This window comes from Anopheles arabiensis, chromosome 2, assembly GCF_016920715.1.
Source record: "Anopheles arabiensis isolate DONGOLA chromosome 2, AaraD3, whole genome shotgun sequence".
Taxonomy (NCBI): Eukaryota; Metazoa; Arthropoda; class Insecta; order Diptera; family Culicidae; genus Anopheles; species Anopheles arabiensis.
Genome location: NC_053517.1, coordinates 1,153,889 through 1,169,849, shown reverse-complemented (window position 1 = coordinate 1,169,849; position 15,961 = coordinate 1,153,889). Strand labels below are relative to the sequence as shown.

The window sequence follows — 15,961 nt, the reverse complement described above, 5'->3', positions numbered from 1 at the left end:
CGCAAAGCCGACCGTCCGTCTGGTCCGCTTTTTTGACATTTCTCGCTTTCTCGTTACGGAAGATTTAATTGCACCGCAAACGAGTGCAATAAAATGCGTATTCGTGCGTGAAGAATTACAATGGCACGGCAGTGGCCGACCTGCTGCGTGCAGTCGCGGATGAAACGATGATTTGGGTGAAATTCGTTTCGCCGCTCGTGCGCCGCCGTTTCCTTCTGCTTGGGTTTGTGTCTGGCTTTCCTTCCTCCCTTGTTGCGATGGGAAAGGTCAGACTGTGCCGAATTGTTACCACCAAATAGTCGAAAAATTTCATTTTCGATTTCGGGATTATTCATTGATCTAGAAATTCGTTTGATCGTCAATATGGTGTGTAATTCATTTTTGGGGCATTTTTTGCCTTTTTTTGTGGGAAAAAATATTAATTTGCAAACAACTTTCCCTTTGAGTTCGAAAAAGCCATTTGCTTTAATCACAGCACAGAAGGATGAGCTGTTCATACTTTTGGCCTTTATTCTCAACCCCATTTTTCTCGCCCGAAAAACAAGAGGAAGAGTGCATTATCATGCAATTAAAGTCATGCAACTATGAAGGGGCCAGTTCAACCCGTTTGACCTCGGCTCGGAAGGACACAGCACCGCTCACCAGAAGAGACAGAAATCTGTCAAAATGGGCTGAGAATGGGGAAAAGGCAAACTTTTCCTACCCAAATCGGCAGACGGTTGCCATCATCATTACCGACGATAGGAGAGAGGTACAACTGCCTTCCTTCCCTGTCTCCACCCACTGTGCCGGTGTGGTGTGGACAGTGTTTAGAGACAGAGGTTTAGCCGGATGTTGATCCTTGACCGGGTGGTGTGCAACAAATGCGTGTTGCTATCCCGAGCTTCACCAGTTCCACCGCCGCGCTCTGTCGTGTCTGTGGCAGAGATAAAAGAGCAATGATCGTCCCCATGGCCGATCGGGATGAGGAAGAATAACTTTTATTTAGTGCGCGGAGTAGTACGGCAAGATGTCTTCATTTCGGGCGTTCATTTTCAGACGACTTTCGGCCGTGGTTGAGGCCGGCAGGAAGTGGCAACCGGGTGGCTAGTTTACGATAAATACCCCAGTCGCAAATCCATATCCTTTCCTGGGGAAGCGAGAGACGCTAAACTAACGAGCTGGTCCTTTTACCCGACCATAGTACGTACCTCCTTACCCAAACCCGACCACGGCAGGGACATTGGCAACCGGGAATGGGGTAAAACGGGTCCCGAGCTTCCTCCGCCTTTTTGGGTTTGGGAATGTTGAATTTTTCCGGCAATTACGCTACGCTCGACCTTTTCCCGGAGATGAGGGGCGTATGTGCTTAAGCGGGCACCTTCAACTTATCGAACGCAATTAATTGTGAATTATCGGAAGATAAATGCCCCCGAACCGGGGAGCAGAAAACTATAACAGCGATTAGACCCCTGTTCAATGTTTAATTGATCGATAAATCAAGCCTCGGTCTCGGTGTAGTGGGTTGATTTAAAATGGCCGCAGAAGTGGGCACACACCCAACAGCCAACATGGACGGCGGTGGCCCATCGTCTGGGGGGTGGTAAGCTTTCGAACCTTCTCGGGCAATTGTTGGGTGAAGCAGAACGAGGGAACCTTAAATGTCAAAAGATCACTCATATTTGCTCATTGCTTTACGTGCACACACACAAATGCTATTGTGTGTGTGTGTGTGTATTGTACCAAGTGCTCTGATCTGTGTGCGCTTTCTATTCAGCTGAACAAACAAAGAGCCAATGGCGGAAGGGGGATGAAAAATCGCGAAAAAGAACGCCGCGAGAGAAAGAGAGAGATAGGGGAGCTGGCAGACAGACAAAGACACAACAGCACAGATCGCATCTTCTGGTGAGCGAGCTTCATTGCGTTTTTCGACGAGCGAGCGAGCAGCAGAGCCGCCAAATGACGTTTAGCTTTAAGCATGATGCGGCCACATCAACCGGCGGCTGACAACATGATGCAGAACCGTTACCGTACCGTGGCTGGTGGTTGTGTGTGTGCGTGTGTCTGTGTGTAAACTGTGGAGCACTGGAGGAAAGCTAATACCCATGAGAACTTGTTCCCGCAGGGCCTATTGTTCTGCTGTCATTTGATTGAACTTGCGGCAGTCGCTTGCTGCTCCTGACGTTTTGCGCTGGTGGCAGTCCGTTGGACGTGACGAGCTGCCGAGCGGACAGAGCGAGACAGCAGTAATGATAGTAATCAGATTATGAAAATTTTTCTTGAAATTTTCTCCCTCTCCACGCACACAAACATGTACCAGCGCTTGCATTTGACCTCAGGTACCCAAAAAAACAAGAGGAGCCCTTCGCGGTAATGCTTCGCGTTCGATAATATCTTGGACGTTTCATTTCCTTTTGATGTAGCGTATGTGTGTGTGTGTGTGAGTGTGTTGGCGTGCTTTTTTGTGAACACATTTTTACCTTTTACATAAAGTGGATATTTTTATGATATCTTCGCGCACCGCGCTTGCCGTGGAGTCGTTGTATAAGGCATCCAGGGATCTGCCACCACGATCAGGCTGGATCGTTGAGCATAATTTATGCTGCATCGTTTCGCAACAGAGGGACAACACAGAGACAGAGATCGGCTCGTTTGTAAAAGATTTATCATTAGTTTTTCATGATGGAATCTTTTTTCTACGTTGTTTCGCAAAATGGTTGATAAATTGTTTCGTTCTGTGTCTTGCTCAGGTACCTCATCTTGGTGGTTTGGGAATTCTTCTGCCGCCCTGGATACAGCGTCCCTTTTTTTCGGTCAGTGCAAAGGTGTCCAGTGTTGGGTCAAAGTTTAATAGCTGTTTAACTGTCGATAATTTCATCAGGCATTTTATATCCCAAGCGAGGGAGAGTCATTCACAATCGGTCATTGGAGGATCTTTCGAGGCGATGCACAGTTTGCTGGAGATAAAGATGGGGTTACCTTGATTACAGTTTAATTGGGGACATATTTTACGAATCCTTTGCTGTGCTTAAGCGTTTGTGTGAGTGTGGTTAGGCTATAAGGTACGGAATGCACGATTTGTCAACTGTCACGCACAGAATGTACGTAATTTTACTTGCAGGAGAAGTCCCGTTCTAAAGCACTTGCTCTGCACTGGCGGCGAGGGGCGTGATTGGACGGGTGCCGTAACGAGCAAAGCATTCCACATGACGATTCCCCGCACAATAGGATGGATATAAATGTTTACCAATCATTAAACTGGTTCAGCCCTTTGCCAAGGAGGGGTGGCATTTAAAAAATGGGTAAGGAATGGCTTCCGAGCGGGTTTTTGGCAGACGAAATTTGATGATTTTTAATTTCCATCTTCTCCTACGGTCGGGTGGAAAAGTTTCGAGCGAAGGCGCATGGGTGTGTACTCCCGCTGGCGTCGGCAACCCCTTATGATATGTTTATTTTGTGCTGCGGAGCGTAAAAATCGTTCGCTGGTGCCCCCTCTTTTCGAACTGCATGTGTATAAACCTTTTTCGGCGCACACTTTTCGTACACTGCGTCAATTAATTGATGAACGAAAAAAGGGTTACACCCCGCGGAGGGAGGCAGGTTTTAGGGGAAAGGGAGGGAAAAGTTTTTAATCTCCACCACTACCCACTACGTCGGCTGTCCTCATCTTGGCCTCATTTCCATATGTAAACACACACACACTCATGTGTGTCTTGAGACGACAGACTTCCTTACATGCAATGGGGTAGAACACGAAGACAGTGGGAAAGGAGCATACGACGTTGCATGTTGCCTTTAGCCCGAAAAAAGTAACCCCAACCTCTGAGAGGGGGGGTGCGTGAGTTGGAGAGAGGGGTTGTGTGCCCCGGAAAAACTCGCCCAAGAAATGAAGGTTTTTTTTCCTTGTCGTGAGCTCAAGAACTCACTAACGACCTCCGCAAAAAGAAGCACGAAGGAGTGAAGTTTAATGAGCGGATTAGCGGTAATCGATTTTTCCTGCCCCGGCCTCCCTGTGCCTCAGAGTTTGTTTATGTTTCTCCCGAGGAGAAGGGAGATGTGCAAAATAAACCGGCGGGGTTTTGAAATAAAACAGCCCGGAATGCCCCCGAAACCGATGGCAACTGGGAAAATTCCATTGGCGCAAAAAACTCACCACCACCGAACTGCTTGTTGGTGTAAAAATGCGCCAAACTCCTTTGGTGCGCTGCTGCCGTTGTCTTTATTGTGGCTATAAATTGCCTTTATCTATAATTTATTCAAGACGGCAATTATCGCAGCACAGAGAGAATGAGAGAGAGAGAGCGCGCAAGAAACTTTCCACTGCAGGATATTGAGATGTTCGTGTAGGTATCGGCGCTAGGCATTCGGAAAATGGTTCACTGAGTTCTGTGGTTGGGGGCAAGAGGTTCAAGACGGGACGTCCCCCGACCAGTAAGCGATTCGCGGCTCAGCAGCGGAACGCATGGTTACTTGCGCGCACACATGTGACCACCCTCCCCAGTGGCGGGAAGGTAACACAGAAAGGCAAACAAGGATTTCGCTGCGGGGGAACCTTTAATGACTTGAACAAAAAGCCGTCTTTCTCACCAGCCGGCAAAGAAGCTGTGTTTGATGTGAATAATTGATGAATTTGGTTGTGTTTGCGTGGGCCTTAAAATCGTGGTGCATATTTAAATTATCCCGATCGATTAATTGAACAAGCCGTCAAATGGGTGGAAAACTCTTGTGAGGGTTGGGTCGGGAAAGGATTAGCAAGAAAGACGGCGAAAGACGCTGGCAGTTTGGTTGCGAAGGTAAAGACAATTAATCAAATTTTCAAATATTTGAACCGAACTCAACATGGGGAAGCTACGGTACAGAACCATAGCTGGTTGTTTGTAGCCGTTTTGTAAGCAAACCACTTGACAGCTGTCACCCATCTGGTAGTTCCGTGTCACTGTGCGTTCGGCGCTGCTTGATAAGCTGCTGCACGGACGTTGTCGACGGACCGACGGATATCCGGACCACACAATCATCTGGACTGCTGCTGCTGTGTGTGTATTCGTTCTTCCCTTTGCTCCCTGTGTGTCTCGTTGACAAGTTTGCAAGAGCATTTGTTTCCTTTGCTGGTAGTAATTATTGCATCCAGAGCAGTACCTCCTACCATCCACTTCATACCAAACCCTGCATTACCCCGGCAACGCATGCTATCGACATTTGAATGACAAATAATCGACGGCAAAGGGAGGCCCCACAACCGGCACAAATCAAAGCCCTTTGAGCGCGAATGTCAAAGCACCACAATTTCAAAGGACGAGCTTCAATCGATGGAATGATTCGTTTGAATATGATGGCCCCGCACCCATCACCGCCGCTGTGTGCGCGGGTAGGTTTTTATGATTAATCAAAAGAGCAACTGAATTGACATTCTTTCTATTCTCAATCGCTCCGACCTGTCAAGTGTGCAGGCGCGCTGTGAACAGGGGGCACAAGAATCCCAACCACTTGGCGCAAATGGCATTTGCGCCCGGATGGCGGAACGAAGGATTGAAAAGCGGTGGTGCGCACGGGCGAAAGGGCGAATCACAATGAAATATTAATTATGAAACCAATCGCAACGATTGGTCGCGGGAGTGTGCAAAAAGAAATCAAAACGGCACAACACACAGAAAAACCAGGGATGCTGCTCGCTATCGCAGCAACGAAATTGCAGAAAAACTTTGCACAACACAAATGAATGGAAAGCATTTTCAAGTGGCTGATGGCGCAGCGCTATGGCATCGTGGAATCTGCCAATTTCGGGGTAGAGATTTCGGTATTAATCCCGCACAAGAAGCGATCTGTGGAGCGTGACTCGGGATGGGGAGTTCCCGGGAAGACAAACACAACCCCTTTACCTTAGACTTGTACGGTTTCATCTGCCATCTTCTTCTACCAGCGTTCCAATTCCAGCTTGAGGATGCACTTTGCAAAAAGCGCTTTGTTTTCGCTATCGTTGCACAGAGGTAGAGAGAGATATTACAACGGCGATGAAGATGGAGGAATCGGTTTCTCCACCATCGGGACACGGTAGCTGCAAAGAATGCTCGGCTACAAATTGCAGCGCCCGAGCACTCCGGTCCCGGAAGTAAAGCGTATCGTATCGTCTGGGAAGGAAACTTTTTTAATAAAACATCATTTATGCTGGCGAACGAGCGACTTCTTTCGCTCGCGACGTCGGGCTGCACATTGGGATATTAATGCAGCTTTGCAGAAAAGCAACTCCTGCATCCGGCGGAGTTGTGTGCTGAGCGCTTTTCCTTTTTTTTTTTTTTGAATCCTTCCTCATCACTCGCGTAAAACCCCACTTCCCACCGTTTTGTAATTTCATCGTTCATCATTGGAAGTAAATCGATCGACTTACCTTTCTTCGGGATGAGAGACTTGAGCAGCATGATGGCGTTCTCGTCGCACGCCCAGGCGTGCATCTTCCGGTAGCTGTCCCGGCCCTTCTCCGTCAGCTTGTCCCACGGCTTCGGCTTGGACAGCAGCTCGGACACGGTGCCCTGCGACAGGCCGAGCACGTACTTGGCGAACAGCCGCTGGCCAATGTTGTGCACCGAGAGCAGCTCCCGGACACGGCGCGAGATGTGCAGCGTGTCGAGGTTCTGGTTGGCGTACTTGTCCATGTTGTAGCGCAGCATCTCCTGCAGCTTGGCCTCCATCGGGTCGCCCTTCGGGATGAGCGAGTCGCCGAGCCGGCCGACCATCGAGCCCGGCGGCAGCTGCATGTCGGACGCGTCGGCAAACCGGAAATGTCCACGCTCTTGGAATTGAAACGGAAGTCCCTGTATGAGATTGCCGGACGCCGCCCCATCCAGCCGGCTGAGCGCACCGAGCGTGTTGTTGTTGTCCTCGAGCGGGCTCTTGGAGATGGACATGGGCGTGAGGCCGCCGCCCCCGTTCAGGTGGCGGTCGTCGTGCCGGGACGAGTCCTCGCGCAGGACCGGCGTGCTGGCGGAGGACGAGTTCTCGTGGTGGCTGCTGGCCTTGTCTTGGTCCTGCAGGCCCGCGCCATGGTGCAGATCTGTCGAGGGCGAGTTAACAACATGGTGGTGGTTCATTAGTAAGGCTGGATTGCGTGCCGCAGCGGCGGCGGCTGCGGCGGCCGCGGCAGCAGCTGCTGCCGCCAGTCCCGGCGGCGGTGGCGGTAGATCGAGCGCTCCCCGACGCCAGCTGCTGACGAGCTCCTCGCCCAGAAAGGACCCGAACTGCTCCACGTTCTGCAGCGGAGGCGCCAGGAACGAGTTCAGGCCGGCCATCGGGTCGGCCGGGTTGGCTTGGGCCGGGGCGGAGGGCGTTGTCAGCGTCGTCGCGACCCCTGCTCCAGCGGTGGGCGGCGCTGGGCCCAACTGCTGCTGGCCGGCGGTGACGCCGGAAGACGACGGCGATCGTAAGGTTGGCTGGGGAGAGCGAGGCGGAAGCAGCGGAGGATGGAGCAGCAGGGGCTGCGGAGGCGGAGGAGGACAACTGACACCGGAGGGCGTCGAGGCCGGCCGGCCGGTGGAGGAGCAGTTATTGTTATTAATTTCGGCCAGGGAAGCAATGGCGTTCGTGCTGGTGTTAGTTGGCGAGTTGCTGTTAGTGAGATCGTGCGTGATGGTACGCGCTTCCAGGTCGCCGGCGGGCGCTTGGATGGAGTTGCTGGAGGTGCCGACCGACGCTTGGCTGACGCAGCTCGTGCTGATGCTGCAGCTGCTGTTGCTAGCGTTCGAGGGCGACAGGGCGCGGGCGGGCTGCGAAGAGGCAGCGCCAGCCCCGGCCAAGCCGCCGTCCCCATTGATGCCACTGCCGAGACCGCTGGCAGGTGGAGATCCTACTCGCAAAGCAAACCCGACCAGAGGGAAAGAAAAAGAGAGAGAAAAGAGAGGGCAAGAACATGTTTTAAATATTACGAATTTGCCCTTTGCAGAATGCGACGTGTGCGACAAATCAACGGGCGTCAATGAGTGTGTCAAACTCGCTCGATGTCTGTCCATCGCTCGGAACCAAAATGGGTAAAACGAAAGCCAAACCAACTCAAACACATGAGTAGAAACGAAAAAGGGATGAGATCAAACAAACAATCGGTGTATACTTTCAAAACATATAAGAATGCTGGAGCATTGCTTCCGTTCCATGTGGCGGAAACCGTTCAAAAGACCGTTCCAATATTCCAACGATCGATGCATCAACAACGCATTAAGCTGCTGATCGTATCTCACGCGCGTGTGTGTTTGTGCTCTGTGTAAGATTTCCCTCTCATTTTGCTTTACTTTCAGTGTCTCGAGTGGAATATGTTATGAATGCATGAAGAGTGCTACTGTGTGTGTATGGCTGGCTGATGATGATGGCGTTTGGCATGAACGGGGTGTATTTTTTCAAGAGAGACAACCGTTATTGTATCATGTGTGCGTATGGGCGTATGGGAGTGAAGAAAACTTATGTAAAACATGTTTATTTTCCCATGAAATGGAGGCAACCGTTTTCGAATGCAACCCGCGCACCCCCGGGGATAGATATAGCAGCACAGAAGCGATCTACTTCGGATCGCGGCGACGAGCGAACGAACGACACTCTGATCGAACGCAAAACAATAATAACAGTAGCCATAAATTTCAATAATTCCATCATCGTGCGCGCACACCCACGCCGCCGCCGGCTTCCCGTTCTCGAACACAATCGCATCTTGCTCGCGGGGGTGAGAGTGTGGGTTGGGGGGTGGCTGGGCGAAGGGTGAGAAGATAAACGGCAAGTGGGAACTTTGCGTTTGCGTTCGATCACTTGATCGTCGTTCGAATCGCACCGGGCCTAACAAAAAAAAAAGAGAAACCATTTGAATTCAATTCTCAAGACCAACCCGAGAGCCAAATAACAAAGTAGGTGAGTTTTTTGTTGTTGTCGGTGTGCCTTCACGCCACTGACAGGTCGGCCACTTGACGGATGGCTGTGTGTTGGCCAAAACAACCGGGTGGTGGGGATCAGCGGGGGGAGCGGTACTTTATTCTGTCGCTATTTTTTCGCAATCGCGTGGGAGAAATGATCGTTTGGTGATCGTTTCGCGCCACAAGCCGGCCTTTTTGTCTTACTAATGATGAAACTTTTATTAATTGTCAGAAGAAGCATTTTGTACTAAGTAAACCGGTGGCTGGCAGAGCATTTCGAAAATTAGAATTACAGCCAACAGCAGACACAGCAGACGTGTGGCAAAACGAGCACGGCAACACACACACACCCAACACAATACTCAATCAGTCGCGGCGGGCGTGTGTGTGGGCGGGCTGGGCGAAGATCGTAAAAATAAAATTTAATGCCCAAAGGGAGCACGCGAAGAAAAGAAAGAGGCAGAGGAATGGTTGCTCCAACAAACCGAACCGAACCGAACCGAACCGATCCGTGGGAAAACAACGAGGGAACGGAAAAGCGTCGATCGAGCAAACGGTAGCGATGAGCTGGATGAGGGAGGTGAAGAAGATGGTAATAAATGTACCATTTCCAAACAAAAGCATCCCAATAGCGATCCAACTGTTGAAGATCGATCTTGCGCTCATGGTGTGCACTGCACAGGCAGCACAAGATACACACATCATTAGCATGTAAACATAATTAAGAGCATCGGCACTGGGTGTATCGCCTTGGGAGACCTCCCTGGAGACCGGGGCCGTGGCTGGTTGTTTACGAAGAGTGATAAAATATGAAGTAAAACAAACACACTTAATACATTAGTAATGAGGCCGCGTCGCGATTGTGCTGTATATTATTGATCGCAGCAATCGAACGCAACCTGACGAATTGGTTCGAGCCGGTGAGTGATGCACACGAATAAAGGCACCCGCTGCACCGTTTTGTTGGCAACCGGCTCAAGGTGCCGATTGATGGTGGTGTTGTAAAAATTGGCGCCACACCGTTGCAAGCCGTTGTCTGCTGGGTGGTTCTCGCTGGGTTGCATTTTATGACCTGCTCCAACGGAACCGGCAAAGAGGGGAGGATTGCTTAGATTGTGAATGTTTTCAGTTGGTTTTCTTTCCCTCGTTCGAGAGTTTTTTTCTTCTATGTTCACGCCAGCGGGTGGTGGTGACGGTGGGGAAGGTTCGTTAGTCGAGCCGGCCGGTCGCGTAGTGGGAATGGGTGAGTTTGAATCTAATTTAATGAGTTTACGATCTGACGCGACGCCGCCGTTAGCCGCCTTGCGAGCGAGAGTTAGTGTTAGTTGCACTGTATGATCGATGCGCCTCCATCTCTTCACCCCGTTCGTGTGATGGTTTGGTGTGTCTGCGATGGGGTGTGTGTGTGTTAATGGAAACTGTACATTGTTGGGGTAAGCGTTAGTTACTGTGTGTGCCTATGTGTCTGTTCTCACACACAAATGACTCATAAACATCATCGGGCTGATTGAAAAAGCAGCACAAGCGCCGCGGGTATGATGTAAACGCCACACCACACACCGATCGAATGCAGCATGCAAAAATGGGTTCGGAAAAATGGGAAACTGAAACTGAACTGCCCACCCACCCTCCCTGCTCGTCAACTTACCTTCTGAGGTGGCCGATGACGATTTGATTGCCTCCGTTTGTGCCGCCAGCGCTTTGGTGCGTTCGAGCAGTAGCTCCTGGAATTGTTTCGACTCGTGGGACGCACTCAGATCGACCGAGCGAAGCATACTGTGAGAGGGGAGGGGAATGGAAAAGAAGAAAAGAAGAAAAAGAATCGTTAAAATGCATCACAACGTAACGCACGCATGGATTTGTGGACATTTAGTTTAAAGCGTATCGGGTGCGGCGGGAACAATTTAAGCTTTGACCCAGTAGCTCAGCGTGGCTCGGCTTGGCATGTAATCCACTGACATACATCCGTGTGGGAGCGGCTTGACGGTGGTAACCACAGTAAACCAACAACAACAGAAAACACATAAAAACACGCTTCTAAATCCCAGTTTCACGCACCACCCTCAGGCGCGCCCGTTTGCGTGGTGAAAATTCCATTCGTTGGTTTGTAAAATTCCTCCTTCATTTTTTGTTTTTTGGCAGTACAGGGGAGTACGAAAATTGCGTAATGTGTTTTCCACACAATCGCAACGGTTTGAAAATATCCCTCCAAATCCATCTTCCATTGGATTCGGCCCAAAAATTCGACATACTACTGTAGGCGCGCGCGTTCGTTTCGGACGCATTTTCCCCCATCGCTTTTAAATCGCCACCACGCGTCGTCCTGCGAAAGCGAAAGTGGGAAATGGGAGACGCAGAAACGCATTCGACGAAGGGCGCCACACACCGCAGGGGCACCGATGGGCTCGGTATGATAGGATATGGTGGTTTATGTTTTTGTTTACGTGTTTTTTGTGGTAGTATTTGTTGTTGTTGTTGTTGTTCGTTGGCCAATTTAATGCCGGGGGAAATGTTTCCCGAAAAGGTAGAAAGCCAAAAATAAAATCATACAAGCCCGCAGGCAAACATACGGACCTAGTTGATGTCTCCCCACCCACACACACACACACACATCTATGCACGACCCAGTGCGGGTGCGATTGGAAGTAATGAGATTCAAAAACGTGTGCCACACCATAAAAAAAACCCCACCAAGAGGGGCGGAAAGCTAGGGAAAGGGCCCGCGTTATTACCTATTTTCCTTTTTGATATCGTCAAAGTCCTGCTGCTTTTCGATGCGCGACTCGAGCCGCACGATGTGTTGCCGCTTCTCCTCCAGCCGGTCCTCGAGCCGCTGGATCTGCAGGTTGTGCGATTCCTGAATGTTGGCGATGGCCGTCCGCAGCCGTCCAACTTCCTCGAACAGGAGCGATATCTGTAAACGGGAGAGCAAAAAAACAGAGGGAAAATGAAAACACAGTTTAGTCAAATGGATCGAACCCGGGGGCCGGCTATGATTAATGATATGAGTGTGGTTCTCGCTCTGCTTAAATGCGACCTAAACGGAGGGAAGACGTCAAATTGACAGCGCTCCGAAGCGAAGAAGACAAGCGAACGCTTTGCTGGGAACGTATCCTTTCGTTCGGTTGCAGCGTGAGCTCGGAAATATATAATATTCTAAAATTAATTAATTTCCCGTCATGTCCCGTCTTATTGTAAATCTATTAAACAGTGATAAATATAAATCGCCCATTTGTGCGTCGCTGCACCGCATGTGTCCTTGTGACGCGCGAATGTCACCGAAGAATTTACCAGCAAATCACACACCGGGTCCTTTCGCTTTCCACCATACATCAAGTGAGGGTGAGAAGCAAGAAATGGCTGGAATGTGTCGGTGTAAATCGTCATTGCTCAATGGGTTCCTTGGTGTAGGTCCAAGGTTCTGTCTCGCCGGCATCTCCCCACGGTCGGCTCCATCCTTTCACTCTACAATGTCACGGAAGGATTCGATACCGATTTGATTCATTAATTTTCACGTCGCTCACCAGCTCTCAGCAATGAACAGTAGCCCTAGATTGCCAGACCGAAACGACCGCACGGTTAAGGATGGGCGCGATAAATCAAAATTGTAAATACGATACCGCAAATTTCTCTCAATCGCAAGCCACTTGGGCTGGCGATGGGGGAAGCAAGAAGAGGTTGTTGATGTTCATTTCCGGCGCCAGAAATCGATCGTTCAACTCACTCCGCCCGGTTTTTGAGGGATGGCAAACCGATTGCTGTAAATTTAACTTAACCCTCCAACCGTCAACAGGAGAACGAGTTTCTCCAGTCAGACAATACACACACGCACACTCGGCATGGCAAATCAAATCCTTATCAAATGGAAGGAATGGAATTTCAGCCAACAAGAAACTATTCCGATTTCCCGGTTTTCCCGGGATGGATGGATAAAGTTTCTCACCCTCCCCCCTAGCAAAGCAATCCTTTGACGGAGCGCGAGCCCGCCCAGCACAAGATATACGATGGGAAATTAATATTTTGCAACGGAAAACGCTCACGCTTCTTTGTTTTGCACGGTGAAAATGGAAACGAGGGGGGAGTTTGGGAAAAATTGGCTGCATTTCGTCTGGCGTCGAAGGAAAAGCTCAATCACTCAGCGGCGAAAGCATTCGCAAGATGAGTTTCCTGAGTGATTTCAATCTCTCTGCCATTCTCGCCGCCGTTCCTTTGCTGGTAGCAGGAGTAAAGCTGCGGTTTTTGGAGGATTTCAAAGAAAATCACTGCCACTGGTGAAGAAGGAGGAAGAGGGACATAAATTCCAATCAAATCCGCCATAGTGAGAGCCGGAGAGTCGAAACACAAAAAAAGGATCATTAGAGGATTGGTCGAAAGGATTTTCTTCTACCCAGCCTTCCCCCGTGCAACCTGCGACTCCGCATCGTGGTTCACGTTTTTTATCCACCCGCAGACCTTAGAGAGCCGTTATTGACGATGTTTGGATTATTTCGAACCAGTGACTCTTTCTTTCTCTACCCGACACCGACCGAAGTCCACCTTTCATTCGCAGCTTATTGTGGAGGGATTGTAACATAAATTTCATGTTTTTAAAATCGACGCCGGTCATAATGGTGCTCCATTGGGCAGGAGGGGGAGTTGGAGTGTTCTGTCCACCGGAAAATTCACTCGAGCGGGGATGATATTCTTTTATCTACTTGGCCAGCGTCCGTCCTGGCCGGTTTGTTTGGTGAGGTTGGTCGCTGTCGGCGTCACAAACTCGTCCCACTTAGGGGAATGGGAAGTTATCGTACGCGAGGACGCGCTTTATTTCAGTTCGGTCCATCCCCGGTCTCCTTTTGGTCAACCCAGGAGGAGATGAAATAATATTTGGAGATTATTAGGTTAAAAGCAACGTTGTAGCGATGTTTGGAGGGGCTTTTACAAATATTGAATATCGATACTACCCTGTTGGGGCCTTTGCACGTGTGTGACGCTTGATGATGAGCAAACACAGACCAGCGTTTACCAGCGGGTTTTGTAGAGATCATGCGATCGATATTAATTACAGATAACCGGCGGATTGCGCCGCCCTTTGCTGTGTCGAGGATTTAGTGGCCATTTGGCAGGTTATTCCCTTGCAGCTAATAACTTACTCATACATTACGATTAAAGAGGCACTTTTTTGGCGTTGCTTTTCAGGTGGTTTCCACAACGCGAGCACTTTTCGCAATCCAACATGGGACGTCAATTTTTCATTATTTACCCCGTTGAGAGGGTATGTCTGTTCATCGGATGTAAACCGTTGATTAATCACTAGCGTCAGTGAGTTCCAGCGTCCATCTTTGAGATGAAACCATGAGCTGTGGGAGTGTGTGTGTGTGTGGGAGCAAGTATATTGACTAATTTATGACCAACGGATGGATCTTTTGCGACGAGTGGCCACACACATTGGCCCGCTTCGGTTCACGGTGGACATCGCGGATGGACGACGGGCAAAAAAAAAAGGATATGTACAGTTCGGAGCGTCAATTTATTTTCATTACGCTTGCCTTCATGCTTCATCACGAGAAGAGCTGATGCGCGAACGTGCGCGAGCGTTGAGAAGTGACACAGATTTCCTCTTTCACACTGCGACAAAATCATAAAAATCTTCCCTTTCGCTCGCCTAAGGACCTCTCGAAGGACGTCTCTCGTTTGCTTCCTGAGCAGAGCACTTCGGGCACGGGGGCTTTTATTCTAAATCCAGATCCAAACTGGCGCTCAGGAGGAGACGGTTCTTTGGCGGGATTGCAGACGAAAAGATGGTGTGCGACCGTTCTAATGCCTTCCTCACACATGTCCTACGGGCTCCAATGGGAAAGCACAAACGAAAAAAGCAGTATTTTGACGAACATCCTTGAAACGATTGGAATCCTTGCTAGAACGGTGGACGACCGAACTTCTGTAATCCTTTTTGGCAGTAGAGCTCGTTTTTACCTACTGGAGAGTTGTCACATGTTTTGAGCTTCTGGTGAAAATGCCTGGCACCCCGAATGCATGTAAATAGATATAAATTTTATAAATATACGACCTGTGCGATACGGTCGTGTGATGGACGGAAAAGTAAAACCTCTCCATTAGACGCGCGCAACATCGGCCATTTCGGCCATACGTCCGAAAGAAAACGGACACGAGAGGACTCTTGATGAGTCTTGATGTTCTGGGCAAATGGTCAAGCAAAGTACGCCTTCCCTGAAAAGGGGGAAAAAACCTTCTCCCGAATCAATCCATTTCGTAGCCAGAAGACTGAACTGAACCGCGTAAAAGGATGTGTGTGGTGAAATGGTGCTAGGAGAGCGGGATGGAAACAAGCCACCCGAATGATATATACCTCTTAATATTACCATTTCAAATCAGTCGACCGTTATGTCTACATTTTTTCCACATGTTTTTGTCTGCTTGTGTGTGCGCGCTCTTACCGCGAAATGGAGCACGCGGAACGGAACATCCAGTCATCCGCTGCAATCCATCCACTTCCGGACAAATTTTCCACCATCTTTCCCATACCCGAAGAAGGCCAACCAGCTGAAGAAGAGAAGCTGGTAGGGATGGACAAATATTATATATTTGGGAATCTCTCTCATGTGCGCTCGTGGCTTGGCAGGTTCGAGTGTGGAGCGTGGAGAACGGTATCATCAAGATTATCTATCATATTATTCGCTGAAGTTCGTGGTTTCGTTCCCAGTCTTCCGGTGTTCGTTACACCCGTACCAGACAAGACCACGCTTTTCGAGAGGATTTCATGATGCGAGAGTGGTTGTTTTTTGCTACTCCGTTCTATCGTTGTTGTCCTTTTTGCGCGAGTCCCGGTCGCGACATCTAGGACCACTCGTAAGGATGCGAAGCCCAGGGAAGTAAGAAGGAAGGTGTATTGAAAAATATTATTTATTTGTACATCAATATGCCGTGCGATGTCGGGATGGATCATCGGGCAGGTAGGGACGCGCTCTCGGTTTCGCAATGTAATGGAAGCGTACATACAATGTTGGAAATATCGTTCCGCCCTCGGTATACGCTGTTATATCCCACCAGGAGCAGACAAACGGGACGAGCTATAAGTGTCGGTGTGTAATTAAAAATAA

The 15,961-nt window shown here is 49.6% G+C and overlaps 1 protein-coding gene across 10 annotated transcripts in view; it reads right to left on the bottom strand.

Moving 5' to 3' along the window:
* LOC120897112 (homeobox protein cut) overlaps positions 1-15,961 on the bottom strand; it is a 169,519-nt gene that overhangs the window by 21,064 nt on the left and 132,494 nt on the right. For all 10 annotated transcript variants that reach the window (XM_040301749.1, XM_040301735.1, XM_040301804.1 and 7 more), the window contains 3 exons: positions 11,594-11,775; positions 10,510-10,637; positions 6,362-7,024 (listed from right to left, as the gene is read on the bottom strand). In XM_040301749.1, the coding sequence (XP_040157683.1) occupies positions 6,362-7,024; positions 10,510-10,637; positions 11,594-11,775 (973 nt within the window). The remainder of the gene's footprint in view (positions 1-6,361; positions 7,025-10,509; positions 10,638-11,593; positions 11,776-15,961) is intronic.